General features: G+C 50.0%; 1 protein-coding gene across 1 annotated transcript in view; it reads right to left on the bottom strand.

Annotated features, from left to right (window-relative positions):
- The window catches only part of LOC122391879 (MAP/microtubule affinity-regulating kinase 3-like), a 34,215-nt gene extending 15,734 nt beyond the window's left edge, over nucleotides 1-18,481 (bottom strand). Inside the window, exons 1-5 of the mRNA XM_043386191.1 lie at nucleotides 18,125-18,481; nucleotides 11,797-12,009; nucleotides 11,461-11,599; nucleotides 7,186-7,312; nucleotides 3,206-3,254 (exon numbers count right to left, since the gene is read on the bottom strand). Coding sequence (XP_043242126.1) covers nucleotides 3,206-3,254; nucleotides 7,186-7,312; nucleotides 11,461-11,599; nucleotides 11,797-12,009; nucleotides 18,125-18,312 — 716 coding nt within the window. The 5' untranslated portion in view covers nucleotides 18,313-18,481. The remainder of the gene's footprint in view (nucleotides 1-3,205; nucleotides 3,255-7,185; nucleotides 7,313-11,460; nucleotides 11,600-11,796; nucleotides 12,010-18,124) is intronic.
- Between the last annotated feature and the right edge of the window lie 888 nt (nucleotides 18,482-19,369).

The raw sequence follows: 19,369 nt of genomic DNA, 5'->3' as shown, positions 1-19,369 counted from the left end.
TTTCAAACGTTCAAACATGTGATTTGATGTTGCTCCCATGCATTAGAATGGGTGTCAAGGTCACCTGAAGGTCAGGTCAGGTCATTGACCTTTGGTGACCTCGGGTGACCTCGGTTCACTTTTTCGAGTTTTACATGTTTCTAGGCTAGTTTTTGGAGCTGAATTCGAATTTAGCAACCATTTGAACATTTACGAAGTAGTTTTGGTGCCTTCGTAACATGTTACGAAGCTGTCAGAGGCGGTTGACACCTACTAGGAATACCCGGCAGGACCCCCTCTGGTTGACCTGACCTGACCTGACCCGACCTGGTCAAAATGCCTAAAGACATCATCTGTGATCAAAACTAACACGATATTCGTGATCAGCACCCCGAAAAACCCCTTAGCAGCCACACTTTACGACTTTCTAATAGGTCCCGATTTTCCCGACTTTGGGTCATTGACCTGACCTGGAAGGTCAACCAATGACCTAGGACCTTAAAATTGGGTATCATCGGCTTCCTCTCGTCACGGGCAACACGCTCGTTTTTTCCGCGAAGCTCTAGCTTGATCAGGAGCCAAACGGCAAGGGGGGGGGGTCCAACCGACCCCCCCCCCCCTACACATTAGAAGCTGGAAAACGCCGCACACATGCGAGGGTTAATGCGACGTGCATGGGACCCCGACAACTTTCAGGATAAAAATGTTTCAGATAGCGAGTGTTTTACACAGTAAAACAACACTGAATGTAGAAGTGAGAACAAGTTAACACACAACTTTGAACGTTTATCGGCTGTAAATTTCCATGTAAAACAATGCGTATTCGCCCGGTCGTCAAACCGACATAAGATGTCGTTTTGTAGCCGTAAATGTCGCTGTAAAGCTGGTGAATATCCGTATTAGTCACCAATTACTCAGAAAGACCGGGGTGCCGGAGTCTGGCGCCCGGCTGGCGGGCGACATGCAGGCCGCTGCGTGCAGGGCGCCGTTCCTCGAGCTGACGGTTGGTCGGGTCGGTGGATCGCGGGGAGCGCCGGCTGACGGGGAGAGAGCGGCGCACGGTGACGGGGCGCAAAATCACCCCCTCTCAGCTGTCGGCCAACGAGACAGGCGCGCACAGCGGAGCAGAGCGGTGCAGCGGTCAGCAGGGAGCTTCACCCAGCGCGTGGACACGTGTCGTGCACACACGCACACACATAGGTACACGCCACCGTGACTGACTTGCATTCTTTTCCGTGAATCGGAACCGGCGCTCGGTCCCAGACTCGCTGCTGACCAAACATAGACTGCTGATCAGACACGCACATCATCACGCCCTTCCCGGGCTCTGCCCCCACCCATTTCTCTGTAACGTCGGCTGCCGCGCCCCACTCTTCTGCTAACGCCCTTCACGCAGCGTTCCGTCAGAGTTCAATCTGTAATTTTTACTGCAGACGACGAGCGGGACTCGCCCCCCCCCCCTCCCATCGTACGTCAGACCCAGGAGCCTTTGAGGTCATCGCCATCAATCGGCCCGGTCCGGTCCGGTCCAGGCAGTAATGACAGCACCGCCGCGAGCGTGCGGTCTGCCCACGGTCACCTCAGCTCCGGTTCGGTGGACGGGTTGGCCGGTGACGCGGGCCGCCCTCACCGTGTTTGGTGGGCCGACTTTCCGCTCCGGGACCGAGCACCAGCTCGGAACCGATCACTGCACCCCATGGATGGAGTGCCGATACAAAGGGAACATCAATCATGTGCGCATTTTACTGTCACGTCAATGCATGCGCCGATAAGGCACGGCACGTTTGTGTCCAAATCAAATACGATCTGAATGCTAACGATAGGGAGCGATGCGGACAGTAGTCGGATGACATTGGAGGCCAGACGCCATGGCCTTTCAGCTCTTATTTGTATCCTGTTATAGTAGATGACGTAAATGATGATGCCGTCTGTTTCATATTGGGCGTCCTTTGTGCTTTAAAATAAATAAAAATAAATAATACAGAGAAGGGGTTTATTTTGCCGTCTGGTTCGACTTGATAAATGAATTCCGATTTAGGACACTAGCTATAGGAGCATATGAAAGCTAAGCACTGAATGAGCACACTGAACTGATAAGCTATAAGTATTCTCGAATCACGATCCAAACTGGTTCAGAATTGCGCTTATTTTGATCACGTGATAGGCCACGCGGCATATCAAAGTCATCATTTTAAATATATTGGTGCTTATGAATTTAATTGACGTCTTTATAACCTAAGGGCGTCATCGTAAAGACATCAGCCATGTTCCAAAACGAATCACTGAATTGAAAATAGACGTCACAACAGGGTCACATATAAATAATTCCGCCTATATTTATCTTTGTGTATACTGACTGTCATTACGTATGCTATTCGAAGTGCTATCGGAACGAAGCATGGAAGGAATGCATATTTTCGAGGATCGTTTTCCTTTATCGAATGTTGCCTATCGCAGGTGTTGCATACACAATACACATGATAGATCATCAAATCGCTTTTGATTGATGAACATGTTACATGTTTACTTATTCTTTAGTCTTGGAGATAACTATGCTTGTGCCTGGGATACGTGCACCTGCATATAGAAAGCGTTATGCAATTTGTTAATTATGCTAACATCATCTCGGCCAGGCATCTGAAGACGTAGATAACCATGAGCGAAATTGAAAATATAGTTGACTTAATTATCAAACCCCACTGGTGAGCCCTGAGCGAGCATTAACGATATTAAGGAAAGCGGTTTTATCGCCGTCCCGACCTTGTCCATAATGAGATAAGCATCTATTTATACCTGCCACCAGTTCCATACGACCTAGATTCGGTTTCAGCGCTCCATTGACCTTCTGAGCTGCCGGCGGCGCCGGGGGCGGGCAGCTCGAGTGACATCCTGCCAGCGAGGGACCAACTCGAGCTGTGCCTCTGCCGGCGAGGGGCCAACTGGAGCCGTGCTTTCACCGCCTCCGCGTTCTTCCATCTTCAGTATCCCAATGGGGTGTGCTCTGGCGCGTCACGGTGAGATGTGGTTGATCTACTGCGGAATGGACAGAAACATGTCTGCATTGCAGACCATGTTTCTGGAATGCAGTTGAGTGTCTTCGAATATTTATCGTTCTTAGCACTTACCAGTCACGGGAAAAGAATCTATCGTAACTCCGACTCTGAGCTTTAGATGTATCGGTAGTTCTGTGCAGAGATCAATGTATGTTCGTATACTCAGTACTCACCAGATATCAGCTGACAGCTTCACAGGCTCGAAGCGCAGGATCTCAGGCGCTGCAAAAGAGGAAACGCAATTACAAACACACTCTCGATATCTGATCATTTGACGCTTCTCTAATTCACAGACAAATCTTAAGCGGATCAGACGAATCATCAGTATCGCACGGCTGCAAGAACGTCAAACAAGCGAGCGGCAGAGAGCTTCCTTAATCGTATCTCTTTATTAACTCTACCATAATTGGACACTGGCTCCTGCAGAAGAGCACTGCATCCCTTTCGTTTCGTGCACCGATCAAAGTCTGGTTCGGAGCGGGTCGAACTAGCGCCGAGCCGAATGATATCAGCCTCTCCGTACACAGTTCTCTGCACCTTGCAAAGTTCGGCTCCCGAGTGCCGCATGTCTAGATGCGTAGACGTGCATTGAGTCTCTGTCCGATATCGCTGGGCTAAATCGGACCGGTGGTATCGAGCGCGTGTCAAGTGGCAGCCAGTGGTCGCGTCCGGACGTCATCTACGCACGGTGCATCGTTCCGCATCGCTCTCCATTCGCCCTGCACCGTTTCCCATTGTATACAGTGCCTATCGCGGAGCGCACATTGCGGCACGCGCTATCTGGGACATCACGTGCGCGTGGCTCGCCTCAGTTGCCGGCCGGAATTTTCTCACTAATGCACGTATTGTGTCGGTGAAGACGGAGGCCGCATTCTCTCTGTCGGGCCATTGAGGCGGAACTGGCGCCGTACGGTTAGAACCAGTTCTGCCGGAGACAGCAGGGAAAAACTGCCGCTTATCAATATAGACGTACGTACATCGCTGCCGGATCTGCCGGGCGCCAGTTTCTACCTTCGCCGGGACGGATACGAATTTTGATTGTCTGGCCGGTCCCAATTATTCTGTACTTCCCGATTATGGACGTTGTAAGCCTAACTTCACGTTTGTGAGGCATGCCCAATGCCCATCACATCGACGAAGACCTGATTTTGCCGATTCACGACTGATACCTATCCTCCTTTTCTGGGGAAACACTTTACGTTTTCAGGTTTCTGTGCCATCCCTCGATCCATCGGCCTTCGCAAAAGACTAGAAAACAGGGAAAGGCCAGGCAATGATGCCATATTTCAACGTATATACGTCAGGATCAGCCATAACGCGTCTCGTCACGTGTGGTAGGGCCTCTCTCTTCTTCAGTGATGCCCGCAAGCCGACTCGGCACATACCTTCTCGGCATTCTAGCTGTCGCTGATGTATGTCTTTCCTCACCTAGGCGCATCTAATTCATCTCTCGGCATTTCCAATGTTTCCTCACCCGTGCATCTATACATGGCACGGTGCACATTATGTAAACATATTCCGATTCCGATCATCTGCCATCTCCCGTCCCCAGTGAACCGTTCCGGCAGCGTGCCAGGGCGCTGAGTCAGCCTTCGCTGTGGCCAAGTGTGGGGAGAGGGTGGGTATACAATGCATGGTGACAGCAAGAGGAATATATCAACCCTCCAGGGGACATCCGTCAGGGCAGGAACTGGGACAAAGTATGCAGTGTCCGGGACACATCGCAATGTCCGGCACCCCCTTTGTGGAATACCCACCGGGATTATTCAAACTGCCTGGGACTTCAACAAATAATAAGGGCACTACCTCACAGTGCGTTAGAAACGCCACAATATCCAGGTCACATCACTGACGTGACACGTTGCCGGAAAACCCCGTGTCACACCAGTGACGACTTAGATACATCCCTGACGCTGGAGAGCGCGGCACCCTACTTCTGCCACCCGCCGGTTTCACGGAGCCCAGTCGTTGGCCGGCAAAGTAACCGATAACCCAGCGGGACGAGCTCCCGTGCGCACACCGCCCCCCCCCCCCCCACACCTCCTCTAGTGAGCCGACGGTCCGGCCTGCCCGCGGGACAGTCGTAAAGCTGAGGTGTGGAGCCATCACGCCAGGTCACGGCCTGCAGACTCGGCGGAATTTATTAATGTGTTACATACCGCGGGGCCCGCTGCCAGTCTTGGCGGAGTTTTATGTGACTGTGACGGGCATTTACAGGTGTTTCCGAGAGCTAAACAGAGCTAATAGCGTACATGCGCGCCTTCGCACGAACGTTGCACACCCACATATGCATGCATAGGTGACACGCCTACTTTATGAAACAAGTGTATGAAATTAGAGATATTCCATAGTGAAGTTTCTACATATATCTCCTTGAGAAACGAATTTGTATTACGCACAAAGGGCTGCTTCATGATTAATGTTATCTTATATCAACATAATGTTATGATGTTATCAGCCTATCAGATCATCAGGTCTCCAATAACATCTGCGTTTTTGATGAGCATTGATTTAGTTGATGGCAAGATGATACACGGAGGCATGCACTCTCTAGGATCAGCTAATTATCAATCGCAGCTCTTCCTTCGCTGCCCAATTAGCTACGTGCCTGATAATGCAAGCTCCTCCTGGGCACATCCATAGTTTATAGCATAGCTTCTTGTGTTGGTTTATTGTATCATGCTCCTGAGATATGGGAGGCGTTCATTACAGAACGGCATTGGTTTTAGTGCTCATATATCTTTGTTCATTCCAATAGGGTATTGACATGTGATGTTCTTTAAAGCGGCATTAAATACAATTAATAACTACGAGACGCCATAAATTTCAATTCTACGGCGTAATAAGAGTCAAACAGGTACATTCAGAGATAGCCGTTGCAAGCTTGTTGACTGCCAGGCGGGAAAACACCAAACAATGGGACATTAACCCTCGCCGGCACAGGGGGGGGGGGGGGTTGATGCAACCCCCCCTAAGGTTTTTCGCGAATAACTCGCGTAAAAAGCGGCCGATCGCGACGAAACTTTCAGTACCCTCGCATTGATCAATTTTACACCTACCCTGAAAATTTCATGACCCTGACCCCAATGACCTTTGACCTGTGACCTCTTTTCTGTGACCATGTTTGGCCGAAATCGCGGTTCGGCGCATGTCGGCTCGCATTAGCCGCGCGTTTGCAAGCTTTTGGTGGTTTCAAACGTTCAAACATGTGATTTGATGTTGCTCCCATGCATTAGGGTGGGTGTCAAGGTCACCTGAAGGTCAGGTGAGGTCATTGACCTTTGGTGACCTCGGGTGACCTCGGTTCACTTTTTCGAGTTTTACATGTTTCTAGGCTAGTTTTTGGAGCTAAATTCGAATTTAGCAACCATTTGAACATTTACGAAGTAGTTTTGGTGCCTTCGTAACATGTTACGAAGCTGTCCGAGGCGGTTGACACGTATTACGAATACCCGTCACAACCCCTACCGGTTGACCTGACCTGACCTGACCCGACCTGGTCTAAATGCTTAAAGACATCATCTCTGATCAAAACTAACACGATATTCGTGATCAGCACCCCGGAAAACCACATAGCAGCCACACTTTACGACTTTCTAACAGGTCCCGATTTTCCCGGTTTTCGGGTCATTGACCTTACCTGGAAGGTCACCCGATGACCTAGGACCTTAAAATTGGGTATCATCGGCTTCCTCTCGTGACGGGCAACACGCTCGTTTTTTCCGCGAAGCTCTAGCTCGATCAGGGGCCAAACGCGAGGGGGGGGGGTCGTACCCCCCCCCCCCCTTGTGCCGTCGAAGGACTCAAAATGGCCTGTGCCGGCGAGGGTTAAGCCTTGCTCCTCACTTAAAACTGTGTGCATGAGCAGCCATGAAAAGCATCTAACCTTGAAAACACTGACCTAATTTTGAATGATTTTATGTAAGTCCAGCTTTGCTGGGGTAGCTACTTATACAACATTCCATTCCATGATAAAAAGAAGTCCAAATTTCACATTCAAAAAGCAAAAAGCTAATATTCAAAATGTGTGTTGTGGCATGCAGGCGAACGTACTATCGTGGTCATTGATCATCAGCATGCTATTTTATAGTGCTCACTGCACAAACACGCTTATCACGAAGCGGAGCCCCATTACAGGCTATATTGAACTTACAGACGTAGTCTGGTGTGCCGAGCATCTCCCTGATCTCTTGACCGGCCGATATGACCCGGGATATCTCCAGGTCACATAGCTTGATGTCGCAGTCGGGAAACGCTCCCGTCATCACCAGGTTCTGAGGCTGAAAAAGAAAACACATCGATGTTACATCAATATTTACAGCATGCCTAAAATGAACGGACCGTTCTTCGCTAAGTGTGGGATGTAAATTATTGGCATAGTTGAAATCGCTTAGAATGCTTTCTTAACCCTATTACTGGTGGGGGGGGGGGGCCGAATCGGCCCCCACCTGTAGTTTTTTTGCTCTCGACGGAAAACGACTTAAGCTAGGGGCTCGAAATTTGGTGACTTTTCCTTGCTATTCATTGGGCACATTGTGTCAAATTTTTGAGTTTCTAGCTTGCGCAGAGGCGTCTCCAGGACGAGTTTCTCGGGGGTAGTTTTGGCCCAGATTTGACGGTTTCGACATTTGCCGCTAAGCAGCGACTTACTTAGATATTCTGGTGACCAGTGGCACCACCCGTCATATGTATGCGCCTAAAGACTATGTGACGTCATTTTACAATGAAAATATTGGAATAGGCGGATCCAGGTACCTGAGAAAGGGGGGTAATGTCAATATAGTGCCCCCCGTCTTAGCGTGCCTGAATCCGCCTATGTTTAACAAAAACGTGTATTTTGTGCTCACGTTGCATATTTTACATGATATATGACACATCATGTCATAAGACACATGATATGCCATGACAAAAACTCAAAACATCATCCCAAGTTAGCTTACCTGAATCCGCCTATGATTTTTGAAATATCCAAAATACCGGAATATATATGAAAGCCCAGTTCATGAAGAAGGGTTCCCTGAAGTTTCATCAAAATCGGTCAAAAAACAATGAAATTATAGCATTTTTAGTGATGAGATGTAATGCGCGATTTTTTGGAAAATTTTTGCTTCCAGAACCCCCAATTTTGAACTTTTTTTGACTTTTTAAAGTCAATCTGAAAGTTCACGATGAGAGCAATCGAATGGCGTTTGTCTCATTAAGATCGGACATTTAGTTTTTGAGATATCAAGGGGGGGCCGAATCGGCCCCCCTCCACCAGTTAACGTAGTCCAGAGAGCCCACCAGTAATAGGGTTAAAGCCACCGAACAACAGAGAGCTGGACTAATTGATCTTTTGAAGTTTTGAATTGATAACATCCATTTGTGCAGAGCTGGATTGACTGGGTCATTTGTAACCGAAGGATTGTTGTCAATAGTTAAAACACTATTCTTTAGAATTGTGTTTTTCTATTGAAAAACAAATCTGAGTTCCCTGACAATTTGGCAAAAGCTGCCTGAGATCAGTATTTATGTGAAAGAGACGTGCAAAGGGAGACGAAACATTGAAATAGCTCTAAGCTGGGACACACATTACAATACCGCAGCGTGTCTTAGGCACGATATGAAAGTTTATCGGCTCCAATTTCGACTCGATCGGTTTTATTTGATCGTTACGGGATGCCATATTAGAAGGTCGGACAGTCTATGTGGACATTCATTCACACGTTATCAGTCTCACCTAACGACAGCAACGGCTCCGTTCACTGCTGCAGTTGATGTCACAGAGTTGTAATGACATCTGACGTAACAATGTTTACGGCAACAGCTTTTATACGACTGTACCGCCGGACCGGCTTACCGCGCAGAGGCCAGGACACGCGGCTGCATGCAGATGGGCATCTTACACCACCCTCGGGGCCGTTATCAGATGTCCGATGCTCCGATAACCCAATTCCATTCTGGGGATCGGCCTCCGTCAGCCGGCCCGCATCTGATCTCCGGCTAATGCGCCATTTCGATTATGTTTGCCCGTCTCTACGGTAAGGCTCCGATTTCCATATTCCCTCGAGCCTGAAGCCGGATTTATTTTCGCCATTACGTGGGATGTGGGTGTTAACAACTCAGCGATATGGCTCGTAAACGCCGCCGATGGCACGTGGGAGGCTGGTATTTACGGCTTCGCCCAGCCGTCGGTCGTACCCGGATGGCCGCTATGGGTGCCGTACTGGCGGGTCATGGCTGCCGTACTGACGGATCATGGGTGCCGTACTGACAAGTCATGGACTGAGGCTATGGGGTGCCTTACTCGTGGCCATGGGTGCAAGGACAATACCACTGTCATTTAAAATAACATCTAATGGCTCACATTCAACGCATGCAATCAACATGTTATCACAACATCTGTATGTTTCAAGATGATGATTAATTACTTGTCTGATCAAATGATCCCGACAAGAATTAATCGAAAGGGCGGCGGTGTAACATCTTAGACCTTGGTCGTGCCGCCCGCTAACGACAGAGGCCTCTCTGAATTCCGTTGGTCCCTCTGCCTGTTCTTGTGTTTCCACGGTTTACCATTTCGCAAGACTTATCAGGACGGCAACTATGAACCACAATACTGCCGAAATAAACTAAAGAGTGTCTGTGGCTGTCCTGTCGGTCCGTCCTTGCGCCCCGTGACATCACACTCTGTCCCAATGACGTCACTGGCCCGGTAATTGCCGGCGCCGTCTCGTTAGCGCGCCGGCCGTCACTGATGACTGTCAGCGCGGACCCTCCGTGGCGACTGCCGGCGCCGGCCCCTAATGAACGGTGGCGGCGGCTCCCTATCGGCGGCGGCGGCCGGCCGCCCGGCGGGAGGTGCCGTCAGTCGGAAGGCGCCGTCAGTCGAGCATGGAGGCGGGAAGGCCGTCAGTCGGACCTGTCCCTACTGCGGTAGGCACCATCAGTCGGGCAGTGAGGCGAGAGGGCCGACACTCGTTAGTCAGACCTGTCCCTTCTGCGGGTAGTGCGAGTGGAGAGGACGGCCAGGAGGCGGCGCAGCCCTGTTGCTGACTTAGCTCATATGTAGACTGTCAGATGGGCAGTGAAAACTTATCTCCTCGGTCTGCAATATTCATTATCCAGCGGGGCCTGTCCAAAGCTGTGTTTTTTTTTTTTGTGGGCAAAAATAGCAATGCATCATGAAAATTAATTTGTTGTGACAACTTGGAAAAGCTAGCTTTTAATAACCGATATTTAGCTGTAGTTGCTGATGAAAAATAGGGAAGCATAATATTAAACTTTTCCTTTTTAATTCTACTACCTAAGCAGAAGACAAGCCAAAGCAGGTTTCATCTATGTAGCTATTGCACTGAAGAGAGAATTGAAAATAGCTAGGTTCTCTGAAATGAGCTGAGCTGAAATCAAGACTAAAACAAAGGCATCTGAGACATGTATGGGGAAAAACGAAAGTAATCGTTTCGGAATCAACTGCTCTATGTTAGCTTGGTAGGTACCTAACTGTCAGCTTAAAATGTAAATCCTGCTTTAAGGTAAGATAAATGCATGCAGCTTTGTATTCAACAGGCACAGACCAGAAATGGTTCAGCCCACGTTCCATTCAAGGAATCAGGGCGCTCATTGAATGTCGAGTACGCATTTCGGCGCGCACGACAGCCGATGGGCGGGGGTGCGCCGACTGCTCACACGGAGGCTCAGGTGGTAATGGCCCGCACGCGTCCGCGGTAGGCGCTCCATTATTCATGGGTCGGGGCGGGCTGCCGGCGGCCCACCCGGTCACAAGGCCGACGGTCTGTCCGACAGAGCCGCTGGCCACAATGGGGGCACGCGTGAGGTTGATATGCCCAGGGAGGGACGGCCCGGGACGGCATCACAGTCTGCAGCCCGGCATGAGAAACAGCACGATCCCAGTTCCATCCCGAGTGCTAAGGTGCCAAAAGATGATATAAAGCTTTGTCGTTTTTAGATGTCGTTTTTAGACATAGTGTAGGTAAGCCCTGGTAAGCAGTTTTTTTAAATTTGGTTCGCTATTCAAAAGATTTGATACAGGTTAGGCAGGCTCACGAAAATGTATCCTTAGTTATTCTTTTATTCTACATTGGCCTCCTTTTTCTTAGAAAACGCGCCGAAGCGACACTCAAATATGACGTAACAACAGTTATTACCTAACAGCCGTCCCCTGCTATTTGGGCGGCCAGGTCAGGCACTTCATCCCCGCACCTCATGTAATCTATGATCACATCTCTGCCGGGGTGCTCCCCGTCCCCAGCCAGTGCTATAGATCACTGCGCTACATGCCATCATTTCCCCATCACCCACCCTAGCTGCACGTTCTCGCTGTCGGGCGGCGCGCCAAATGAGGCGTCTCGCAGCTGCCCTCTGTCCCAGTGAAGGATACGCCCATTTCGGGACCGCGCCTGGCCACTGGCCTGCTCCAGTTCCCCACCTTGATGTCGAGGTGAGCGATGTTTCTGTCGTGGAGGAAGGCCAGGCCCTCCAGCAGGTTGGAGATGAAGCGCACCACGTCCGGCTCGTAGGGCACCTGGTCGTTGTCCAGCACTCCCTGCAGGTCGCCGCCGCCGCCTCTGCATGGGGAAGAGGCAGAGTCAGCAGAATGTGATATTATCCAGCTTGAAATACAGTTATTTGGTCACACCTAGCTATTTGGGTGTGAAAATAACCGTTTAAGAGCCCCACCTCCTCGAAAAAGATGAAGCATAAGCAGCTGTTTGCAGACAACATAAATTCCTCCCACAGTCAGAGCCCGTATGGTACGACTCACAGTTCCATGACGAGGATGAACTGGTGCGGCGTCTCGAAGACCTGGTGCAGACGCACCACGCGGCCACAGCCGCGCGCCTGATACATAGCGGCCACCTCGTGCAGGATCTCGCGCCGCGAGTCGACGCCCAGTCGCGTCTTGCTGCAGAACTTGGCGGCGAAATGGTGGCCCGAGCTGAGCTCCAGACACTTGTACACGCTGGCCCACTGGCCGCTGCCGGACAACACAAGACACAGAGGCGGTTACAAATGATACCGATCAATGTTGAGGGTAGGCTAGACTGCACCATCTAGTTATTAGGATAAAGTGTAAAAGGGATTTACAAATAATACATTTCCAGCTATTCCAACTGCGGTACAGTAGTCCATCCCCGCTCTCGGTACAGAAGTATATTCTTCCTGCGATACAGTGGTCCATGAAGCGGTTTACCCTGTCCACGGTAAAGTGGTTCATGCAGTGTTCCACTCTCTCCACGATACAGTGGCCCATGCAGTGGTCTATCACCGTGGGCGCCGGCCGCTCATCAGCAGATGCCCGGCCCGATTGGCACGTGAGCGGCGCACAGAGAGCCTGCTCAGCGGCCAGCGAAGGACGAGACCGCATTACGCCGGGCCATGGGTCGCTGCCGGCCGACATAACAGCCCACTCGGGCTACCAGTACCTCGCGGCGCCGGCCGGTACCGCCGCCAAACCGCGCCCCCCAGCCGGTATCGGGAACAGCGCCGCGGTGATTTGTGCTCCCCGCTTCCGCCTGATAATTGCCAGAGCGGTAACTGATAAGTTACTTGTGGATTCATGCCTGGTCAGTACGCACGTCAGTGATGGACGGCTGATTTTCGCGGTAGCCTTCGTTACTGTAACCACTATGGCGTTTAGAGGTCAGATTAAACAAAGGCCACTGTTCCAGATTCCTCTCGTTCGGCATGGACGGGCCAAACCAGGGTATATTGTACGCTAAACATTCCGTGTATTGTGTGGTCAAAGTGATGAATCTGTTACACAACCTAATTTCTCGGGACAGTAAGTAGGTAGGTCTATTTAACTTGCTTTGTCTTGTCGACTGACTAAGATGCTGAGAATAGGTAATTAGACAGAAGGTAGCTTATAATTAACAAGGCATCGGTATGGTCGTATGAAGACAACGCCAAAAGACCATTCTTTCATGAAGCACATATGATTAAGCACAAGCTGGCGTAAATACCCATAATTATCTACTGACGGATGTGGAAGCAACTATACCTATTACCTACCTAATCGGCTTGACTTTGAAAGGGTTATCTGTATTGCCATTCATGCAAAACACTCACATACAAAACTCAAAAAGCTCAATTTCATAGTGTGCCACTGAACGCATGACGTTGCTCGGTGCTGTCACCATCTAAACGTTTCCAAAGTCGTCTTTCTCACGGCGCTGTCGTGCGTTGGCGGCTCGTGCTCTCGGCTAACAAAGCGCGGCCGTAGACCTCTGGGACGAGTGTGGGCGGCCTAGGATGGAGAGTCGATTGGGTTCCGCCCTAATACTACTGCAGAGAACACCGCCCTCTTAGTGAGCGACATGGGTCCGGTACCGTGGCAGCAGGGCGGGAAAACAGTTTGAGATCAATCAAAGACGCTAATGTTCAAGAACAAGGAGTGGGAACAGCGGGACATGAAAATAAAACTTGTGAGAACCAGGCTACATATAGGTACGCAAGGATAAATTGAACTCTGATTACCATGGGAGTAGATTTTATGCGATGACTTAACACTGGCCATAAATATTCCTCCTGCCTTTTCCGGCGCTAATAACTGTTGGCGAACGACGAGCGGCACCATCAACGCCTCGGCCAATATTAGCATATCTCGTGGGTAACGGCACATTCTTCATTGCGCACCAGAAAACACGGCAGAACAGACAACTCGGACGAGTGAGTAGTACGTTATCATGAACGTTGTAGACAGCTTGATATATTTCAAAAGAACATATTGGTCAGAAGTCGATGGTATTTTATGCATTGCAAATAGTGAAGCAAACGTTAGTCTATTTGCAATAAACTGGCGCAAGCCATTTGACAGGACATTAGCTATATTATAGATAATATATCCCCTTTAGAGCCTTCAGAATGGAACAATGACTCGGCCGTCTGTTGCCGAGCTATTGAGTGCAGCTCATTGACACCGTGTGGGCAAACAATAGGCCATGAACGGCGCGGGGTGCCGATCATTTAGCCTGTCAGCGGGGGCCGGCCGTTCTAACTGGAAACAAATGGACACTGTGCGGGCCAGAAAACTAGCTCCGTATCGCCGTGTCAGGCCAGGGTCGCGCCGACCAGCCCCAGTGCCACTCACTGTCGCCCCGCGCCTATTCAACACAGGCCAGGAAGGCTGCTGGGGCGCCGGCCCGGGCGTGGTGGGCGACGGACCCGATGACAATGAGGCCAGACAGCTCTTTCGCGAGCGGCGCCAGTCGGGCGTCGAAACGTGACAGGAGCGGACCGGGCGGCGCGGCGGCGCGGCTGTCATGTCGCCCGACCGTGGGTGGACGGTGCGACTCGGCGCTTTTAGGCTCGACGGCGCATAGAGCCGGCTCTGAGCTGCTCTGACGAGCCTGGATCTGTCCTCCGACACATGTATGGCGCCGCCGGTCACACGAAACACGCCACTATCACAAAGACCTGCCCTATCACCGGGGACATCGCCGCTGAACAGCAGCTTAATGGCGAGTAAATGACAAGCCGCCGGTGATTCGGCCGCTAAGCCAGTTACAGCCGGAGGTTAAAGTGCCGGCTGAGAGCCGACTGCCGCTCGGATTGGTGTAAGCTCTGGCGCCGCGGTCGGTGCGTGTTCCATAGAGCCGTGTGATCTTACTACCACAGCTCCCGGTTAGGGAAGGCGGAGACGAGGGAGCTGTCCCCAGTCAGGGACCAGCGCCAAAGCCGCGCGAGGTCAGGGGCGCCGCTTCCGTGGGGCAGTGCCGCTGCCAGGAACAGGAACTCTCGCTAGTTATAAGCGCTGACAAAGCTGACCGAACCGGCACAAATGGCACAGCTGAAGGAAATGACACACAAAGACAAGGAATACCTTACCAAACTGGATGATGTAAAATCTTGGGCAATTTCATCCATGTCAGAATGTGTCAAGGAAGGCACTGAGCCTTTTAGCTGGGTGCGATAAAAAAGTAGCAAATAATGGACACAGCCCAGTTCATAGGGTGAGCATTTCGTATTTCCTGGCTCAGAAGTATGCGGCTGATTTATCCGTTATCCCCGTATTGGGTACAACTGTCTCTCTATTGACAGGTAGGATGGTCGTCTCTCTAATGCCTTGGACGACCGTCTCTCTGATAAACACTGCCGTCTCTTCTATAAAATGTGCCCTTCTTGAGCTGCATACAACCTTTTTTTTTTGTACTGGCAGACCCTTTTTCCTGTGACGAGTACGCAGGGGCCTCCTCAACGACAGCCTTATTACAGCCGTCTCATTTATAGGCGAGTGCCAATGTCTCCTCAGTCCTTACCCCTGGCGATTTCGACCGTCTCTCCCTCAGAAGGCGCGACCGTCTCTCCTTGAAAATGAAACGTACGACCGTCTCTCCGGTGCAGTGTCCGGCCGTTCCCACTCATTTCTATCTGCCGCTCGGCTCCGGCCAGTCGTCCCTGTAGGTGGGCCCGCCTGTTCCAGCGGCGCCGCCCTGCGTGGGAGACTCGGCCAAAGGCGTGCAGGCGTGCAAACGTGAGCTCGCCTCGCCGCCCCTAATTATGACGTCATCTGAGTCCGCCTCCTCGAGCGTTCGTGCAGGCGGGAGACCCAATGGATGACCGGCATTCACGCACAGCCCACAGGTGAAAGGAATCGCACCAGAACGGAGGGCCAAGTGGGGAGATGTTGTATCGGATGGCAAAAAATTCAGGCCAAGAGTTTGCTTTTGTTCTAACTTCTAAGGTTGCGCAATTTACATACAGCGCCTACGAATCGCGACGCATCAAATTCCCAATTAGCTCATCAATAACCCTTTCACGAGGGAGCATTATTCGAAAGGTGTAGAAGCCGTACCAATAAACAACTACTAAAATTTCTCAGGCACAGGTCCCAAGAGTATGAAACGGATCAAATTGGTGCCCAATCTTCCGTCGTTAAAATGCTTACATTTATAACTATCATTTAAAAGCAAGAACGGCGATTCTTTGAGTTAAAGAAATTGCTGCATTTTCCCGTCGTTTATTGTAACAAAGTTTCCTTCTGCAATTGTAAGATGGCAGGTGCCTTTGATGCGTAATAATTATTCATGACTGAATCACTTCATTTGGCCTTGCCTTATTTATGGCTATCATTACAATTTCGAGTGTTCCATTGCAGGTTAGTTGATTGGAATTCGGAAGTGCCGGCTACACTATTCCGAATCCGGTTTAATATCTATGGGATCCTGTCTAACGAACCGTTTCAGTCCTTAATTTCGCCTTTAGGTGTGTCGTACATGAGCATTGAGACGACAGCAACATAAAATCTAGATACCGACATAAATCATGAATGTGTATTCGAGCGGCCCGTTGAAAAATAAGACCGATAACCGGACACAAAATCATGTACGCAAAGCGATAAAACGAAATTCGGAAAACACAACCGAGCTACATAAAATTGAGGGTAAACGATTGGTGACAAGCAGCGTTGAAATGATATTCAATTAAAAAAAGGAATTATTCCGGCTAGTTCTTATCATTGGATTTCATAGACGCGCAAATATAGACACACCCAGCTCCATGAGCCAGCCGTGGCGTCTATGATGCAGTGTTTGCACTGTTACGGCTCACTGCTTACACTGCCAGAAGCCGATAACCAATCTTCTGCAAACAGCCGGAGGCCTGGGTGTCCGGTGAATTGCACTGCATTTGTGTGGAAACTCATAGGGCGCCGACGAGTACTGGGTAATAAATTCAGAAGCCTAGGAACAGCTGCTGGATTTTAGACGAACTACTGAATTCGGAGCGGATTACAAATCACCGATCGTCTGTGTCTGTCTTGAAAGAGACGCTGAATCTTGGGCCAGTTATTGCGACTGGGACCGGGCTGTAAATATTGGGAAAAAACTGCCTTCTGGATGAGCACACTGAGTTTGGTGCCGAGTGCCGTTTGTGACGGACGGTAGTGGAGCAGATAACAGGAGCAGGGCTCGCCGAGGGTCGCAGCTGTCGCACTTTGAGCGGAAACGGCCGGTGTATCTGGCGAGTGTCCGCCGAGACCGGAAGGGACTGCGGACAGCTCCGAGAAACGGACCGAGCATCGAGTCCGTGAGTCACTGACTGACAGCCGGACCATCCGACAGCGGACCGTCAGACACTGTTTGGGCGGAGGCAGTGACTCGTGGTGACAGTCCGAGGGACCGCCTGAGTCATCGAGTCACCGGCAGGTCACCAGCGGCGCTGACTCAGGCCGGTACCGCCGGTCCGCCCAGCGAAGACCTATGTCTGCCGCCCACGGAGCCGACAGACTGGCGCCGCGGTAAAAACGGGCCGAGACCGCACCGGACCACAGGGACCCTATCCATTTACAACCACCTCTGCGTGTGGTTTGTAAGGGCCCATATCGGTGAGCGTTCGGCATGTCGGCCAACAGCAAAAAGTTGAGACCAGTCGGGTTCATGTGATGATGTAGTGACATTTAGTTGTATTATAGGTCGCAATAAGAATGAGTTATAGCTCGCTATGTATACCTTAACAAAGCCGGAAAATATATAAGATATATTTTTTAATTCTTCAAATATCTTGCTATTCGGCTTCTTTCAGCTATATGTCGAAGGCTTTTATTCATTCTTATTGCAATCATAACCATAAAAACTTAAGAAGTTTACAGCCACCTAAAATGATTATAAACATTAGGTACCACTTATGCACTTTTGCCACAGGCTTTTTTTGCCACGGGCACACATTTTTTTAACATTCACAAATATCAAGTCTGCACTAAAACATCAATACGTTGTAACGGATCATACTGGCTGCTTTTGCCCGATCCCTCAAAATCTTGGTGATACGTTTAAACAGTCTCAACCAAATTTCACATCTATTGCGATATTTTGCACTTCCTGCTTCCCACAAAGCACAAAATCTAAATTGTTCATTAATATTGGAAAGAAACGGTCGCGACAAATGATAACTCCAAATTGTTAAAATTATTTTCTTTGAGATCGAAACATCAATATGAAGAAAGGTAACAGTACAAATAATGTTTACGCTTAGAAGAAACAGGCAAATTTAGACCTACTTGAAATAACAACTGTCCAAGGGCTTTTGCAGATCTAAACATCACACTAATAGCTCAAAATAGACATAGCTTTGAGCACCGGCTGGCGACTTACGTGCAGATGGGCACGGGGCAGATTTCGTAGTAGAGCTCGATGGGCTCCTGGAAGACGGTGGTGCGGAACTGCTGGTCGGTGAGCGTCATGAAGCCGGCGGGCAGCGGCTGCTGCGGCTGCGGCGACGCGACCACCTCGGTCGGCCTGGTCATGGTGGAGCTGCGCACAGCCGGCTGGACCTCGCACATAGCTACAGCGGACACTGACACAGACAGACAGACAGACAGACAGACGGCGCGGCTCGGCGCTGCTGAGGCTCCAGACGCCGTCCGAGTCTTCCAGCTAAGGACACTCGGAGTACGCTCTGAGGGGAGAGGGAAGGGCCGGCCCGCGCGCCGTCGCCGCTGTCTGCCGCACGCTACTGAGGTCCCCAGCGGCTCCTCGCGACCGCCACCCTGCAGCGCGCCACCTGCCCGACATCTGGTGGACAACGCAGACACCACACGGCGCACTAACAGGTTTAGAGTGACGTCACAGAGCAATCTGCTAAATGATGTTTGAGAATGTAAAGTATGACTGTCGTCAAAAAAAGACGCAGTCGTATTTTGTCCCATCTATTCAAAATAGGGAGGTCACAAGAGTAATGTGACCTTAGATCGCCGATATAGACATCTGATATAAACATTTCACACATTCTATCACTCTATATCACGCCAGTAGGTATCGCCTTCTATCGCCTTCTATCACGCTAAAACTTTTGCAGAAATCGTGTGGTTGTTATATCATGCTAGCGAGCAATAACTTAATTATTACTGTGAAGACGTCATCTGGTGATCTAAACTAAAAACTTCATGAGTTTGAATAATTTTTTTTTTTTATCATGTGCCGAAAAATATGCATTGTAAGAGGACACCGCCATAAGATCTTCTCGAAAATCCTAAGAAGGGCGTTTTATGCACCCCTCTACCATCTACGTCTAGAAAGATGAGCTAAAATTATGCTTCACATAATAAGGAAAATAATTTAATTTGGGACTCAGCAAAGAGAGAATTGCGGACAAGCAAAGTTATATCGGGAATGAATGTTCGTCAAGGAAAAAAACTGAACACATGACAAATGGACTGTCGAAGGCTGCCGTTTGCCTTATCACTAACGAGATGACACACATTTTCCTGACATGTGACATTTTTCTGTGTGAAACAATAGTCGGGCCCAGAAATCGTCCTGTGGGTTAATTAATCTGTCCGTCTTCTTAGATGGAAATCCGTCAGACTGATTGCGCTTTGACCCTAACATACGTGAATT

Source organism: Amphibalanus amphitrite, unplaced genomic scaffold (genome assembly GCF_019059575.1).
Source record: "Amphibalanus amphitrite isolate SeventyFive unplaced genomic scaffold, NRLGWU_Aamphi_draft 000459F_arrow, whole genome shotgun sequence".
In the NCBI taxonomy this organism is placed as follows: Eukaryota; Metazoa; Arthropoda; class Thecostraca; order Balanomorpha; family Balanidae; genus Amphibalanus; species Amphibalanus amphitrite.
The sequence above is the reverse complement of the archived record's forward strand: the minus strand, read 5'-3'. Positions and strand labels throughout refer to the sequence as shown.